The sequence below is a fragment of the Panicum hallii genome, chromosome 4 (assembly GCF_002211085.1).
Source record: "Panicum hallii strain FIL2 chromosome 4, PHallii_v3.1, whole genome shotgun sequence".
Classification (NCBI taxonomy): Eukaryota; Viridiplantae; Streptophyta; class Magnoliopsida; order Poales; family Poaceae; genus Panicum; species Panicum hallii.
The window spans coordinates 9,408,985-9,426,101 of record NC_038045.1 but is presented as its reverse complement, the minus strand read 5'-3'; the positions used below and the strand labels follow the sequence as shown (position 1 = coordinate 9,426,101).

Sequence of the window (17,117 nt, the reverse complement as noted above, 5' to 3'; positions counted from 1 at the left end):
GCCGGACCACATCGCTGACGAGCCCCTTCCTCCGCTGCCGCTTAGCCTCGCCGTCGCCCCACCGTTGCAGAGCCTCTGGATCCCGACCAAGGGCACCAATAGCACCACGTCATTCCCCTGAAGCGATCTCGCCCCTCCTTCACCGCCCTCCGTCGCCCTAGCCCGCAGAACACCGGCCGCCATCGCCGTCGGTAAGTACCCGACGCCCATCCCACCGTCGAGCACTACCCTCCGCTCTGTCTCCGACCAAATTGAGTACGGGAATAGCATCCCCACCCTCTCCCGATGCTCATGCGCGCCTTGTCCCTCCATGTTCGCCGGCCCCTCGCTGGGACCATGAGCGCGCCGTGACGGCCGCCGCCACACCTCGTCGCCGGCCATGTTCTACCCCTGTTCATCGAGCACGTCACCCCCAACCAGCACTACATGTCCCGTAGGTCATGCTGGGCCCGTCCATCCTCGCCGGAGACCTCGCCGTCGATGAGAACGCGTCGGAGCAGATCCACCGGCGACGTCGAGGAGAGTCAAGGGCTTATCTGCGAATAGTTTTCCTATTCTAAGGGTCCATATGCAAGAAACCCAGGACCTTAGTGTAAACCCCCTTGTTATTTCATGGGTGTAGAGCAGCTAACTTGTAAAATCAATAGAAAATTGTAAAAAAATCCAAAAATTGCCAAAATAGTTTTGTTGGAAACTAGATTTTAAACTCTACAACTTTTATTAAAGAAGTTTTGTTTGAAACTAAATACTTTTGAATCTATTTTAAACTTAAGGTAAAAGGGTATAGTATGCATAACTTCTACATACTAGCTTAGTTTCTTGTGATTTTTGGTATGTAGCTTCTTTAGGCCATGTGTGAGCTAGTGTAAAAATCTCATGCTCAGTACTATTTTGTAGTTTAAGTTCTTTTGAACTTGTGCAAATCAAATTTAAAAGGATTTGAATTTAATTAAGGATGTTCTTAAGGCTTATTTGTTTAGATCTTTCTACATTAATCTAATGTATTCATAATTAGTTCATAATTAATTTTTTCAAGACTTTATAATTCTATTTACCTAAAATTTGAATTTAAACTTGAAGTTTGAATTCAAATATTTTAGTTTCTGTTTTCAGTAATTCTAGTACTATAACCATAATTTAAGTGTAAATGGTAACTCGAGATTAAACCCCTTGTTTCATGAGATCATGTGTATTAATTTGTTGGATTGCAACTTTATCGTGAAATAAAATCTTTAACTCAAGCACCATCTCACTTAAATTATTGCATATCATGTAGAATCAACGACACTCGACGACGGAGACTACGAGCTAGTCCTGGAACAAGACCAAGGGTTTTCTGAAGACCCGACAAGCGTCGCCGACAATCTAACTGAAGCTCCGAACCAAAGTTCAGAAATCCTTGACACTCCTGCCCCCAATCCCACTCAAGAAGGCAAGCCCCGATGCATATCCTACTATTTCAATTTATTACAATATTACTTATATATTATATATCTTCCATTACGTCTAGGAGTTGAGATAAAACCCTAGATGCATAAATCCTAGAAATCCAATGTATTGTACCTGAGTCCTTATTGGATAGATGCTCCGCTAATAGGATCAGCAGAAGTCGAGTGATTTCCTGTCACTCGCGCGATATAGGAGTTGAATGTTTACTATTCTGCAATCACTATAAGGATGATGGACGGGGTCATGTGCAATATCATGACTCGGAAAGGTTACCCCATCTGTGTTGATAAAATTTGATAAGGTCGCAGTGTGTGGTAGTGGTCGCTAAGCGTTTGAAAGTACTAACCACATGACGCGAAATATGGTAAAGCGGTAAGCCTAGTAACCAATCGGCATGGCAAGTGGACATACCTCCCACCACTTGTAATTTGGTTTCTCTCACGCACCGACGTGCGGGAGTACGTTCCGCGCAGTGGATAGGAGTACGGTCATGCTTAGGTTTATCCTTGCAAGGTTTGGAAATTCGATTCAGAATCGTCCGTTTCTCGCGGAGATTGAGACTGCTTATTCCTTCTGCCACATAGAGTAAGAAGTGTAACTATTGATGGAATATTCTTGATGAATGTTAATCTCTACCTTGCTTGCCTAGTATAGCTGCTTACCTAGAATGGCTAATCAAGTAGAATTTGAAAACTAAAAATTTAAAATAGATCATATTCTTTGTTGCTTTTCAGCTGAAAATAAACTCAGAACCTTTTCAAGCCTTCATGAGTTTAGCTATGGGCAAAAGTATACCCTAATCCCGGGTAAGCCTTGCTGAGTATTAGAATACTCAGTCTTGCTAGTAACATTTTCAGGTATGACCTTCGAGAACCCCACGGATAGCCCTGCTTGGCCAACTTCTATTCCGTATGGCTGGTCCGTGGAGTGGGATCCGTCCCCGGCTGGCAGTGACCCTCCTGAGTGACACCAAGCTTTGGGTTGAGTACGGTGTCAACCCTCGCGACGTGCGCAGTCGCGTATTATGTTCCTTCCGCTGTGAACTTGGACAAGCTGTGTAGCTTGTCGTGTTAAGCACGGTTTGTATAAATTTACTTAAAGTTTGAAAAAGGTTTGTAATAATGTTGCGTTTCTGTAAATTAAAAGTTGATGAGCTGTGCTGTGATTGTAAACTCGCCTTCATGCGAGGTAAACCTGCTTCGATCCTGTTGAACTGTGGTTGTATCGGGCGGAGACCTGACAGACCAATGGGTTGTTCCGTTTGAAGTGCGTTGAGTTAATATCGGCTGTATAGCGATCATTAGCGCACTTGAGCCGGAATAATTTAGGCGGTTCTGCCACACCTGCCGCCAGCCCCACTCAAGAAGTCAAGTCCCGGACATAAACCCGCTACTTTATTTACACTGCAATCTACATTTATATATATATATATATACTTGTGCATTAAGTTCTTAGGAGTTGTCTGAAAACCCTAGTTGCATATTCCTAAGAACCAATGTACTGAATACTAGAACTTGAGTCCGAATAGCTGTTATACTAATAGGACCGGTAGAAGTCGAGTGATTGCCTGTCACTCACGAGCTTTATAGGAATTTTAGTGTTTACATTCTTGTAACCACTATAAGGATGACGGACGGGATCTATGTGAAGTATCATGGTTGAGATGATACCCCGTCTGTGTTGATGAATTTGGCTAAGGTCGCAGTGTGTGGTAGAGGTGGTTAAGCGTTTGAAAGTACTAGCCACATGCCGTAAAATATGGTAAGCGGTAAGCCTAGTAACCAATCGGCCTGACAAGTGGACATACCTCCCACCACTCGTATTTGATTTTTCCGGTTACTCGCTTCGACGTGTGGGAATACGTGTTGCAGGGCAACCAGAAGTACGGTCATACAGTAGCACTGTAGACGTACGTCCTGCACATTGGATGTGCGTATGGTCCTGCAGTCGCTTGTGGTGGATCTGATCCACGAGTCAGAATGAAAGGCAAACGGTTGCTTCAGAACGGTCATTGGACGTTCCAAGCGTGTAAGTTAGGTTTACCCTTGCAAGGTTGTGAAATACGATTCAAAATCGTCCGTTTCTCGCGGAGATTGAGACTGCTTGATCCCTTTGCCACATAAAGTAACAAGAGCAACTTTATGGTTATCCAAGATGATGTTTGTTTAAAGATTCTACCATGCTTGAATAGTATTAGTTGCTTACCTAGAATGGATAATCAACTAGAACTTGAAAGCTAAAATTTGAAAATTAAGGATCTACTTTTTGTTGCTTTTCAGCTGAAAACTATACCAAAACCATTAAAAACCTTCATAAGTCTAGTTACATGACTAGTATACTATGAAACGGGTAAGTCTTGCTGAGTATTAGTATACTTAGCCTTGCAATGTAACTTTTGTTCCAGGTAATCTCCCTGAGGACTCTTCTCTGCCAGTGCCCTGGCCCTATGCTCTTCCCGATGGTTGGTCTGTGGAGTGGGATCCGTCCCCGGCCAACACTGATCATACCGAGTGATATCATGCCAGGGCTTAGCATGATGTCCGTACTGGCGATGTGTATAGTTGTCGTATTTTAAATTCCGCTGCCGTGAACTTGAAACTTTAAACTGCTTTGTAATAATTTCTATCAGTTTGGAACTTATGCTACTTTTGGAAACTTGTAATATAAATATCTGTGATGTAAAATATGATGGCAATTGTATCTCTGGACTCACCATTGACAGACCAAGGGGTTACACTGTTTGAAGTATGATTGGAGCCCTTGAGAGAGGACTTGTGTACTTGAGCCGGTGTAATTCAGGTTGGTTCTGCCACCCAGCGCCCCACGCTTCCCCCGACAGGCGGGGCCCGCTTGTCGTTCTCCCACCGGATCTGGTGTGGCTGCTGGATCCGGTGCGGCTTGGCCCAGGGTGGCCTTGTGTGCGTGTGTCCCCGCGTGCGTGTGGCGTGCGTCCAGTGTGTGTTCGAGGGAATGCCCGAAAGGTCTAGCCGCGACACGAAAGCGATGTCGCGGCCGTGTTGCATGGTCACATCGCACGGCAAGGCCGTGGCAGGGTCGTGGCGTGGCCCCAACGGTGGTGGGGGCGTGACGGCGGTGGTGCGGCCGTGGCTCGGGCCACGTGGGGTGTGTGCGTGGGTGCGCGCGCGGCGTCCTAGGCTCCCAGGGCCATGGCTCATCGCCGGCGAAGCAGCACGGCGATGGTCTCGCGGCCAGGGCACGGCTGGTTGACATCTCGGGTGCGCATGCACGCGCGCGAGTCCTGACATCTTAGGGCCGTGGCGTGGCCGTGCAGTGCGCGGGGTATCGGCATCCCGGGCCCGCAGCACGACGCGGCGGCAAAGAGGCGATGGCAACTGCGGTTGTAGATGAGTGGCGTGACAGGCTCCTGCACAAGGGCGGCACGATGGCCGGATGGGGAAAGGGGTCCTAAGGCTGGGCTAAGGAGGGCTCATCGGCATCGCCGGCAGCACGAGGGAGAAGGGAGGTGGCGGTGATGCTCACGTGTGAGGCTCGCTGCACGAGGTGCCTGACGCGGTGACGGGCTGGTGCTGGCGGGTCGAGGCCGTGCAGGGCGTGCGGCTTCGTCGATGTCATCGTTTGGGCGTAGGCGTGGTGAAGGTGCTCCGGCGCGGTGACGGCCTCCTCCTCCTCTCGCTCCTCTTCCACGGCTTCTCCCCTTCCTCCCTCGATCTGGTGGTGGCGGCGCCAGACAGGGTGATCTCTCGGGGCTCTAGGGTTTCTCGGCTGCGGCTGGGGGATTTATATGGTGGCGCTAGGGTTTGGGCGCGACTGCAGCCGTAGAATCTCCGCGTCCATGCTGGGACGCGTGGCGGCATCGTGGCGGTGCGGCGCGGCTAGGGCTTCGCGGCGCAAGCGAAAGGGAAAAAGGCGTGGTGGTTAGGCGCCTTGTCACGGGGCGGAGCGAGCGGAGCAGGGGAGCTGCAGGGTGCGGCGAGAGGAGGAAGGGAAAGCTGACAAGCGGGCCCCGCTTGTCAGCTACCCCGGGCGGAAGGTGAAGGGGTGCGACGCAGTGAGGCCGGCTGGCTGGGCTAGGCCGCAGCCTGTGGGCTGTGTTTCGCGGGGGAAGAAAAGAAGGAGGGAAGCTGGGCTGGGCCGTGCGCGTGTGGGCCGGTGGGCTATAGGCCCAAGTAGGTAGTTAGTATTTGAATTTGAATTTGAATGGCCCAATCAAATTCAAATTCCACTCAATTGATTCAAACAAATTTGGAAGCAATTCAAGTAAAATCCAATCAACAATTTCAAACAAGATGATTTGAAATTAAATCCAAAGGACTCTAAATAATCACACTAACATCATAATGGTCCATAGTTTAAAAATGTTAAGTTAAATTTACTACGATTTCGAGATGGAGGGGACTTATACTAATATTTGGAACTAGCTAAGGCACATACACGAAAAGTTTTTAAAAATTCACAATTTTGCACATTGACAACATTCCGGGAAAACCCGGGATGTTACATCGGTCATGGACAACTCTACTCTTTTGTTGCTCTTATTAGAGTAGTGCTACTCATGTTTCTACCTCTCTCTAATGGATACTTCCTGCCTGGTGCAGCTAAGGTGCGAGGAGTGGGAGTACTCACACTAACTTGGTGGTTTTGCAAGGTGTGAGTAGATCGGGAATCTGGGATGCCGGATTGGCCCGAGTCTGAGGAAGTTTGGTTGAGATTCACTCTTGGTTATACTTGTGCTTAGGAAACCCCAGCTTTACTCCTTGAACATTTGTTATACCCTTAGCATAGTCCACCTCAAAGCTTGCATACGGATGGTAATGTGAACTTATCCCATTCCTTATGATAGCCTGGTACGATGCAGGATTCAACCTAGAGTTCGACCCCAACGACGACGGATGGTACGACTGAAACCCGTGCTATGCTTGAGTTGCCTATGGTGGAGATTGCAGAAGATGAAGGATGAGCCAGAAGCCTAGCTTATGTTTCCACTTTCTATTTGAGTGCTTTAACCCAAGAGGTTTGTAATGGACCTTGTACTGTAAATTCTATAAATTTATGTAATAATTATTCCCATATTTGACCTTAATGCAAGGTATGACTGTTATATTATATCTGAAATGAGTTCTGTATATGATAGTGCTTGATCCAGGTACTATCATGATGATATAGGGAGTCGGATTCTCAACTCGAGAATCCAGTTCGTTTCATGATATCATATATTATCCTAATATTTTTTTATTTGATCTGTTTGGATATATATCGCCTAAGAGAGTATGTTAGTGTTCGGCTCGTGAGCTGCCCAAGTCAGCTCGCGAGCTGAACCGAGCCGAGCCGAGTAGGCTTTTATGCTCGTTAGATAACGAGCCGAGCCGAGCTAAGCCAACTCGTTATCTTAGCGAGCCGGACCTTGCCGAGCCGAGTTGGCTCGTTATCCGGCCCTAGTTATGACCAATACATTATTTTTGTAGTCACAAAATGTTCTTGCGGTAATAATAAGATCAATTTTTTGGCTTGTTACTATGTACTGAACGGATTTGAATTTAAAGTACGGCGCTAGCGTCCGGATGTCCGAAGGAAAATTTCTCATTGGATGCTCCATTGCAATATTGAGAATTCACTAAGATAACATCGGATATCATCTTCTGCAACATACGAAATCATACATAAAATTGACTGACATCTAATTCCGTGATACTCCCTCCGTTTTTATTTACATGTCGTATTAGGTTTGTCCTAAGTCAAAGTTAGCTAATTTTGACTAAGTTTATAGAAAAATATAGCAACAACTATACCATCTAACATATGCAATATCAACATATACTTAATGGTGGATTCGATGAAACAGATTTGATATTATAAATATTATTATTTTTTATAAATTTGGTCAAAGTTGATGAAATTTGATTTAGGACAAACCTAATACAATACGTAAAAAAACACAGAGAGTATAAAATTTCCACCGTAACATGTACATTATGTCTCGTGCACCATCCGTCAAAATGGTAACATGCAGAAATAATATTTGCAATATTGACATTTACCTTTTGGGACATCCAAAATTATATATTGCAACATCAGAAATCATAAATTGAAAACATCAAATAAAAACCGTTCACCCGTTGCGACACCATAAATCATCTTTTGCAACATCAAAAAAATCTTTGCAACATCTCAGCTCGGCGCTCTATGGCTGCAACGCGGGGCATGGCCAGCCCGTGCACAGTGCGGCGCGTAGGGGCGGCCGTGGCCTCACCGGCGACGAGGGTGGCGGAATGGTAGGGGTGCGCGCAGGGGCTATGCGGGGGACGTGGTGCGGCTCACAGAGGGTTGCAGGTGTGGGGAGACTCGACGACGAGCATGTTCCACAGACGGTGACGGTGGCGGGTGAAGCTCCTCGTTGGGAAGAGCCTGCAAGGTGGCGAAACGGAGGGGCGAGGAACTGAAGAGTGGCTCACCGATGACGGTGAATTTGGTGGCGCCCGGCGAGGCCCCCTCCTGCGCCGGGGACGGCCGCGGCGAGCGAGGCGTCGTTGAGCAAGGTGCAGGCGGAGAGGTTGAAGCCGCTCGAGTGCCTAGAACGCGTGGAGCAGGCGCGGGAGTACAGGCAGGCGGGCAGGGACTTAGTGAGATGGGTACAGACGGTGATGGAACTCAATTAGACGGTGGTGGAACTCATAGGTGAGGGACGAGAGACGTGGAGGTGGAGCAGAGGAGAGATGTTGGCGTGCATCCGAGACGTCGGACGCACTATGCCTAACATTACCGTTTAAAGTACATGTGCACAGATAAAGAGAAACCACCAAGACACCAGCTAGGGCCCGTGAGAGGGCTCCATTCACACCCACAACCTGCTCGACCAAAAACCCCAACGCAGCCTCTCCCGCGCCATGCCGCCGGGCGCGGCGGCGCTCCGCCGCCTCCTCCGCCCCAACCGGTCGACAAGGGCCCGCTCCCCGACCCCTACGCCCTCCTCGTCCACGACCCCATCGACCTCCTCTCCTCCCTGTGGCACCGCGCGTTCGCGCACCCGCTCGCGTCCCCGTTCCCCAACCTCTCCGGCTACGCCTCCCGCCTCGACCTCTGGCTCCTCTCCTACCAGCGCGCATGCGCCCACGCCACGGGCACCTTCCCGCCGCGCCACGCCGTCCCGCTCCCCACCCTCCACTGCCTCCTCCGCCTCCGCGCCGCCGCGCTCCGCCGCCACCACGCCTTCCCCTGGGGCGCCTCCACGCACCTCCTCCTCCGCTCCCCCGCCGACCCGCCCTCCACCGTCCCGATCTCCCGCCGCAAGCTTGAGGCCCGATTCGCGGACGCGCCGCCGCCGTTCCAGGACCGTGTCGTTCAGGAGCTCCTCCTCCTCCTCCTCGAGCCCGTCTTCGAGCCGCGCTTCTCCCCAAAGTCTCACGCATTCCGTCCTGGACGCGGGCCCCACTCCGCCATCCGCTCCGTCCGCTCCCGCTTCGCTGCTTACCTCTGGTTCGTCTCGGCCGACCTCACCGCGGTGGTCGACGGCCTCTCGCCGGAAACCATCCTTTCATGCGTTCAGAAGGCTGTCTCCGACCGCAAGGTGCTCTCGTTGCTCAAGTCTGCCCTCAATGCCCCCGTCCGGCCAGGGTCTGTGCCGCCACCGGAGAAGGACCTCGACGGGCTGGCCAAGAAGAGGCTGAAAAGGAAGGTGCTCAGGAAGAGCAGGAAGAAGAAGGTGCTTAACGAGAATGAGCCAAAGCCTGACCCTTACTGGTTGAGGCTATTCTTTGGGTTTGCTCCTGAACAGGCGTGCCATGTGCCCAATTACGGGCATTGTGGGATCATTAGTCCTTTGCTTGCTAATGTGTGCCTTAACGAGCTGGATTGGTGGATGGAGGAGAAGATTAATGAGTACTTTTGCCCGTCCAAGCATGATTCGATTTGGAAGGAGGCGGGTGATGAGGGGTGCCACAATCCCGCTTGGCCTGAGTTTGTTCCATCAGCTGGGAAGGAGAAGACAAGGAAGATGGATTTCCTTCGATTTGGTTCTCATGTCTTGATTGGGATCAGGGGTCCGAGGGAGGATGCAGTTGAGATAAGGAGACAACTGATGGAATTTTGCGAGAGAACATTTGGTTTAAGGCCAGAGAATTCGATGGTGGAAATCGAGCACATTACAAGGGGGATTGAATTCTTGGATCATGTGATCACGCGCAGGGTCATCTACCCGACTCTGCGATATACTGCCAGTGGAGGGAACATTGTCAGCGAGAAGGGTGTCGGAACATTGTTGTCTGTAACAGCGAGCCTGCAGAGGTGCATAAGGCATTTTAGGAAGCTTGAGCTTGTAAAGGGGGACAGGGATCCTGAGCCATTGCCATGTTCACCAATGCTCTATTCTGGGCAGGCACACACTAATTCCCAGATGAACAAGTTTCTCGAGACCATGGCTGATTGGTACAGGTATGCAGATAACCGGAAGAAGATTGTAGGGTTTTGTGCTTATGTCATAAGGAGCTCACTGGCAAAGCTCTACGCAGCAAGGTATAGACTGAAGTCCCGAGCTAAGGTCTACAAGATCGCTTCACGGGATCTTAGCCGCCCTTTGAGAGAAAGCACAAGGAATGATGCGCCAGAATACTCTGATCTTTTGAGGATGGGACTAGTTGATGTTATTGAGGGTGTACAGTTTGCACGCATGTCATCAATTCCATCGTGCGACTACACACCTTTCCCTAGAAACTGGGTACCGCACCATGAACTTCTATTGCAAGAGTATATTAAGCTGCAAGATCCAAAGTTCTTTTGTGAACTTCACAAGACTATCAAACGTCAGGAAATAAGTTCACCACAGGATGATGTATCAAAGATGGTGTGGTATTATAAAGTTCATGGTGTTTATGATGACAATAGATCTTTGATGAAAGCCAAGGAATTGAGAAACGAGGAAGTTGTCAATGGGGACAAGCAACTTCTATTAGATACATAGCCCTGACTCTTATGTTCCTGATTGTTTATGAAATATTGGTGGAGATCCAATTGAGCATCAGGCAGATCTCCTTCAGTTGTGAATCGGTTTTTTGTTGTATGAATGACCCTATTCTCATTATTTGTAAAGAAGAATGATGGGTATCTATGAACAACATATCAGCTAAAGAAATGCACCATATTCATTTATTGTGGCATGCAGGAGTATAAGTTTGAATGTTTACAGAAGCAGTTCAAGGTAAACTCATCTTCTCTCATGTCATGCCAATTTTACAGTTTATTTTCATATATTCTGCTTCTAACAGTGGAGCACTTCTGAAGTTTCTAGATGCCACTTATTGAGCCTTACAATAGCATTATTTTTCCCAATCTGGTAACACTATCAGTGTACCTTTTTCTTTTGTTGTGGTGGGTGGGTAGGGGAGTCTACAACATGGAGGTGTATGGAGTGGAGTATATATTTCCTAAACGGGATGCTCTTTGTAACTTCTTTGGGATAAGCTTCTCTATGTAATTATGTGGAAAATGAGAAAGGATAGCCCAGGTCCATGGAATTCTCTTTAAGTTTTTAGAGCAAACTATATGAAGATTCCTGTGTTTTTTTCTTCCTTCTTACCATATTCCACTAGATATGAAATTTACTTAGTGTGCTTATAATATTGCTGTGTCTTTGTATTCTTATACTCCAAATTGTTGAAAGCTTTGAGGTACTGAGATAGTAAAATTCCAGGCTTCCACAATCATTGATCAATTCAACTGTATTAGATATAGGGGTGAAGCACACCACACTGGACAGGTTTTGTGTTTCTTGACACTTCTGGAGAAAATAGTGATTGCATTTGCCTTCCTAGTTTTTCTGCTTAAATAATCATTACCTTTTACTAAGTCTGTTCAAACTCAGTTTCTTTAGTAGTTATGCTTTCTTTGGAATTCTAAATCTCTTTTGACTTTTTGAGGACCATTCACTGATAGAAAGCTCATGCTCAAAAGCTAAGTTATAATCAATCAAGTTTTTAGCAAAGCAAAGCTTAATGTGATTTCTGCGTTCCTGCCAGGATTCTCGAACTGAGGACTGTGAAATGAAATGTGGAATGTTCTCATTGGGATCATCATTGATTGACATTTCCATCATTTTCCAGCATGACTAGTCAGGTTTTTCAGAAAGTTTCAGACTTTTGGTTTATGACTTTTCGGCTACTTCCATTATTTGTATTGATTCAATTTCTCCTTTGTTGGCCAGAATCATCATTATTTAGCATGTCTAGTTAGTTCGGATTTAAATATCAGTACAGAAGAAAACTAGGAGTTGATGTAGTTGTGCATTTGGCATACAGTGATCCTTTTTGTGATCAACTAATACTCTTCTTGATTCCTGATCTTTTCATACTTAATTGATGGTGCACTTGTATTCTTTCTTTCAATGTTCCATATGGTTACGGCGGAATTTGGTGGAAAGCATAATTACCCTTAGAAACACTAATGTTTCATGATTGCTATTTCGAAATATTGTTGATGCATACTTTGTAGTCACCAGTATTTTAGGATGACAGCAGCATCCATTTCAAGTGCAGCTATTGTTTTATTTTATCCTTTATGTGGTATAAAATGGCTTTTCTAAGTACAAATGACTTCTTTGTTCCCCTTTTGCATGTGTATTTCCTTTTAGAAAAATCTGGAAGATTTTACCATCTTGGACATGGTTAGTCTGAAAACTTCTTTCCATCATTGCATATAGCTGCATGCCAACTTCTGCAGTTGCTATACTATTACTGTTCCTAAATACTCATTCAATTGGCCATGATTTCTACCCCTATAAAACCACCTAACTTTTCTTTTCTATGTCCACTCCAACATTTGTCCCCAGCAGAGATGTGTTCTTCTACATCCACACCCATCAGTGCACCCAGGAATCCAACTTAATTTGATTCAACCGTCCAGATCTCCTCTCACCTCTTCTCTCTCCTTACTCACTCATATCCAAGGGTCCCTGTTTACTGGATCATGCATGCCCCTTTGACGGCTGGCTCCCCCACCTCCGTTGCTACTTGGAACCGGCTCTTCATCTCCCTTGCCTCTTCATCTTCCCCATTCATCAGTGCTTGCCCGGAATCCGGTCATCTGCTCACCCTTGGAGATCTCGTACCACGGCCGAACCGCCGGTGTCCACAACCATCGCTGCCAGCGTCGTGGCCAGGACGCCGTGATGGGTCGTTGTCTCCGGTGCCAAGGTACACCCCCGGCCCACCACCGTGGCTCCGACGCTGTCGCTGTCGCCGCGGCCGCGGCTGGGCTCCACGTCCAGATATGCTATCCCCGCCTTTAACGGTAGCGTCACCACAGCCTGCATCCAAGTCCGGCGACGCTGCCGCCGCCGGCGACGTCCACGTCGAGCACACTCACATCTAGCAAGGGGCAGCATAGAGTGGATCGGAGAAGGGAGTCTTCACTTCCACAAGATCTTGGAGGAGCAGGGAGCCAGAAGATCAGCACCGTGCTGCCAAGGGCAAGCTTCTCATACGAGTCAGATGGGGAAATAAGGAAAAGGTTAGTAGATTGGATTCAGTGGAGTTGGAGTTGGATAACTTCTAACTACAGATCGTAAGCTTGTTTGATCTTTTCTGTAGAAGAGAGCACCGTACTCTTGTCTGATCTTTTAGATGCACTCATGACTCATGTTTTATACCTTTATTATTTGATAACTCATAGTTGTGGGCTTGAAGAGATATGCCAAGTACCAGCACAATTGGAAGTGATGCTGCAGCAGCAGAACAATCTGATGCTGCTGCTCCAGGAGAGGAAGACCATGAGCACATTAGTGCTCTTGCTCCAGAAGCTCAAGCTGAAGCTGCTGAACAAGAACCACCACCGCAAGCACAAGGTCCACAATTAAAGAGTTCAACCCAGATCATATCATTTCAGATTCAGGATATTCCAATCGAGAGGTCAAGTTGTATGCACAATTTAGTAATCTGTGTTCACATTTTTTTCAGTTTGTGATCACTTGATTATGTTATTCATAACTCCATGTTATTTAGTGCATATTAATTATCCCCCCACTGGCCCCAATTATTTTGAGTATACGCTTGTTTTTTAGTACATTATGCATAGTAGTAGTAGTAGTGATAGGAGCTAGAGCGGCACTTCAATACAACAGGTGATTAAAAGAACTTGCAGACTGAATCTGCAATATAAATGAGTAAAAGAAGCGGTAGCCAGAGTGGCACTTCTGTACTGCAGGTGATTTGAAGAACTTCAGACTGAAACCTGCAATATAAGGAGTAAAAGAAGCTGTACTTATTTCATATTTTACTTGCAGAATAGAAGTTTGTTTTTTCCTTATTGCAGTATACTAACGCCCTTGCAGAGTTGCAGGTGCTTTGCAGTTGCAGGTTAGTAGGTGTTAGAAAGCACTGCTGGTTACTACTTCCTTCAATTCAGTTAAGTTCTTTGAAAGGAATCGGTGCTCGTAGCCTAAGAGGGGGAGGGGGTGAATTAGGCCTTTCTTAAAATCTTAACCTATGGCTCAACTAGTTTGCACAAAACATAAACTAGAACATGCTATCTAGATGTGCAGCTATGGTTCATCTAGTGTGAAACTCTCATCCTAAAACAAGTTTTGCAACTTATAGCTAATCCTAGCAAAATACTACACTAAGAAAGTAAAGGCACACAAATTGCAAGAGTAATGCGGAAACGTAAAGGAGGGGATGAGAGGAAGCAAACTCTTGACGCGAGGATTTATCCCGTGGTATCGGTAGACACTAAGCCACCTCTAGTCCACGTTGTTGAAGCACTCACAAAGAGTATTGCTTCCCGTCATCGAGTCTCTTCCGGGACTCTTCTTGACTCGCCACCAAGGCTCTCGCCAAGTCCCCAGTCATTTCGATATCGTCTCCACTAAGGAGCTTCTCCACGAAGGAAGGGGGTCTCCACGTCCCCCGCACAAAGCCGTCGTCGCCGCTCCACACCAAGCCGGATGGTCGAAGACTTGTCGACGAGCCACCAAGACTCCGAGGGGCCGGCACACTGAGATACAAGTTTGAGGTTCACTCAAGAACCAGCACAAGGTCGCAACACCTTGCTCTCACACTCTCTAGAGCTAGCTTAGCACTACAACTCACAAAGCTTGTGCTAAACCTAAGGATTTGATCAATGAGCTCTTTGGTTGGCTTGGAGAACTTCTTGAGAGTATGGGTGCTTCACACGAACTCCAGTGGCCTCAAATGACCCGGGGTAAGGCCTTATATAGGTTAGAGATCCACTCCTAGCCGTTACATGCTTTTTTCCTAAAAAGCATAAAGCGTCGGTTAAACCGGTCGCCACCGTCAGTTTAACCGGTCACACACAGCCTGTCCACTAGCCGTTGAACTTGAACTGCCATCTTCTGCTGACGTCATTGCACCGACGACCGTCGGTTTAATCGGTGCTGATTGCTTAGAAACCCTTTTGGAACCAAAACATACGTACTGAGTAACCATAGCATGCTTGCACCGACGTCTTATTTTGTACCATCGGTTTAATCGGTGCCTCTATCATTTCTTCACTTGATTGCCATGTCATCTCCTCATTGCACCGGCGCCTCCATTCTTATAGCGTCAGTTCAACCGGTGCTACTGTGATTTCTTCACTTGATCGCCATATCAACTCACCAAAGCACCGACCCGTTATAATTTCATGCTGTCGGTTTAACCGACGCATATAATCATGTTGAACCTTATCCAAATCATCTCGGCTGTCATTTGGACACCCTAAAATATTCTCTCTGCATTTTCACTACAACTTGGACATCTTGACAACGATTTGGACCATCTTGTATATGGATTGGACTCCATCCATGGGATCTAGAAATCCTACAAACTTGAGCTCACAAACTCGTTAGTCCCATTGACTATGTTGTCACACAATCACCAAAATCACAATCATGGCCTAATGGGGCCATGTTCCTTACATTCTTCGTACCCTATCACTTGAACTGTAATGGCAGAGAATCATGACTATACAAATCTGTTTACTGCATCTATGAATTGCCTGCTTCCTTGCTGTATTACATATATGTCCTCTTCGAACTGTGCCAGCAAGTGCAAGATGCATGCAAGGTCATGAAATTTTTTATACTGTCATACCTGAATGTCTAAATGCTCTGATATGTCTAGCTGGGATATGTATGCATGTCTAACATTCATGAATGCCTTCTGTTTTCCATTCATCTGAATAGATTTGGTTTCTGTACACAGGTTGCACTTTCTTTAAGTGGGAGGAACAGGAGCTTGAATCTTTAAGATGAAAAGTAGAATGCTTCCTTTTCTTCAGTGAGGTATCCCAATATAACCACATGAGGTGCTTACCTGCATATAAGGGATCTGAATGCTTGGTGGCTATTTTTGTCAATGACCATGTCAAGCAATAAAGGGTTGGGATTGAACCATCAAGACCATGAAGAAAGGGGAAATGTTGTTTTTACCATTCCTCCAGAACTAGCTTTATGGATATGACGATTGGATATTGTCTTACTAATTGAAAATTTCAACTTCCATGGATTCTGACTACTAATTTTGACATAGATGATTGTTCCAACAAGCTTCCAGTGGATAATGATAGATATTCAGATGGTGATAATGAATCCATGCTGTCATTGCATGCGTCAATGGTAGCCAAGCTCACAGTGTTGTTTCATCATTAATCATTTTTATGTCTATATTCTTTAGTTTTCTAAATATACATTGCACTATTTTTGCTGCCCCATTGATCCACGTTTTGCTCTATGGAAAAAGTCATGATTGGAATATTTTTATTGGTGTAAAAGGGTAGCATGCTTATCTGATAATTGGATTGGACATTTCATATGCTAGAACAGTATCCATACATTTTTTTCCATTTTAAGGGAGTAAATTTAGAGTATAGCATGACTGTAATGTTCTTTGTGACCTTAAATTTTGTAGCTTTAAGGCTGTTTGGGGAGGACACTTGGACGTGCCCTGGCGGCGGTGGTGGGAAAAGCAGTGTGCTGCAGGGTGGCTACGTGTTCGAGAAGGCCGCCATGATACAGCATCATTGCCCCCCGAGGCGCATACCCTCGAGGGGCCTGAGGCCATGGCGATGGCCAAAGAGAAGGCTGGGCCAGTGCCTTTCTTCGTGACCGGTATCATATCTGAATGAGATTCCTATCGCTGCTCGCAGCAGTATCATAAACCAATGGCATGTTCAAAATTTGCATCTTTCAGAAATTGGTCGTGTTACTCTCTTATCTAGAGAAAGCCCAATATAAATGTACAAGCATAATTCTTACTGTTGAGTGATCAGTTTTATCAATATAAATGTTTATACCTTTCTGTTAGCATACTCCATTGTGCTTACGTAAACTAAAGGTTATCAACAACGAGATGGTATTAAGCCCCTGCATATTGTGAAGACAGAAATAAGGAATAGATTTCATTTAGCATAGAGTTGTCTTCTAATTAGATTTGAAAATGCCGATAACAGATGGCTTTGTATGCCCTCCATTATTGACACGATGATCCATGAACAACATTCTTGAAGATGTTATTTTAAGCACGATTAACAATATAATAGCTTTTGGAATGAATCTTAATGTATCTCATTTTGTTGTTATTTTCTAAAATATATAGCTTCTTTTGACTGACACCATAGCGCTAGCACGGGCATTTTTTTTTCTCGAACACGCAGGAGAGCTGCGTATCTATATATTAAGAAGAAGAAGCACGGGCATTATACTAGTG

At 46.3% G+C, this 17,117-nt stretch overlaps 1 protein-coding gene across 11 annotated transcripts; it reads left to right on the top strand.

Moving 5' to 3' along the window:
• Positions 1-8,164: 8,164 nt before the first annotated feature.
• On the top strand, positions 8,165-16,665 carry LOC112889435 (nuclear intron maturase 1, mitochondrial-like). Of its 11 annotated transcripts, none has more exons than XM_025956069.1 (5): positions 8,165-10,618; positions 11,436-12,924; positions 13,087-13,322; positions 15,615-15,694; positions 16,320-16,665. In XM_025956069.1, exon 1 carries the CDS (start codon positions 8,201-8,203, stop codon positions 10,379-10,381), a length of 2,181 nt encoding a protein of 726 aa, XP_025811854.1. In that variant the 5' UTR covers positions 8,165-8,200; the 3' UTR covers positions 10,382-10,618; positions 11,436-12,924; positions 13,087-13,322; positions 15,615-15,694; positions 16,320-16,665. The 11 variants fall into 11 exon arrangements, with proteins under 11 accessions (XP_025811854.1, XP_025811849.1, XP_025811858.1 ...); XM_025956064.1 differs by having other exon boundaries at positions 13,087-13,817; XM_025956073.1 differs by lacking the exon at positions 13,087-13,322 and having other exon boundaries at positions 11,436-11,532.
• The last annotated feature ends 452 nt before the right edge of the window (positions 16,666-17,117 follow it).

Coding starts and splice junctions, on each gene's coding strand:
- LOC112889435 (XM_025956073.1), top strand. CDS start 8,201: ATGTGCACAGATAAAGAGAAACCACCAAGACACCAGCTAGGGCCCGTG.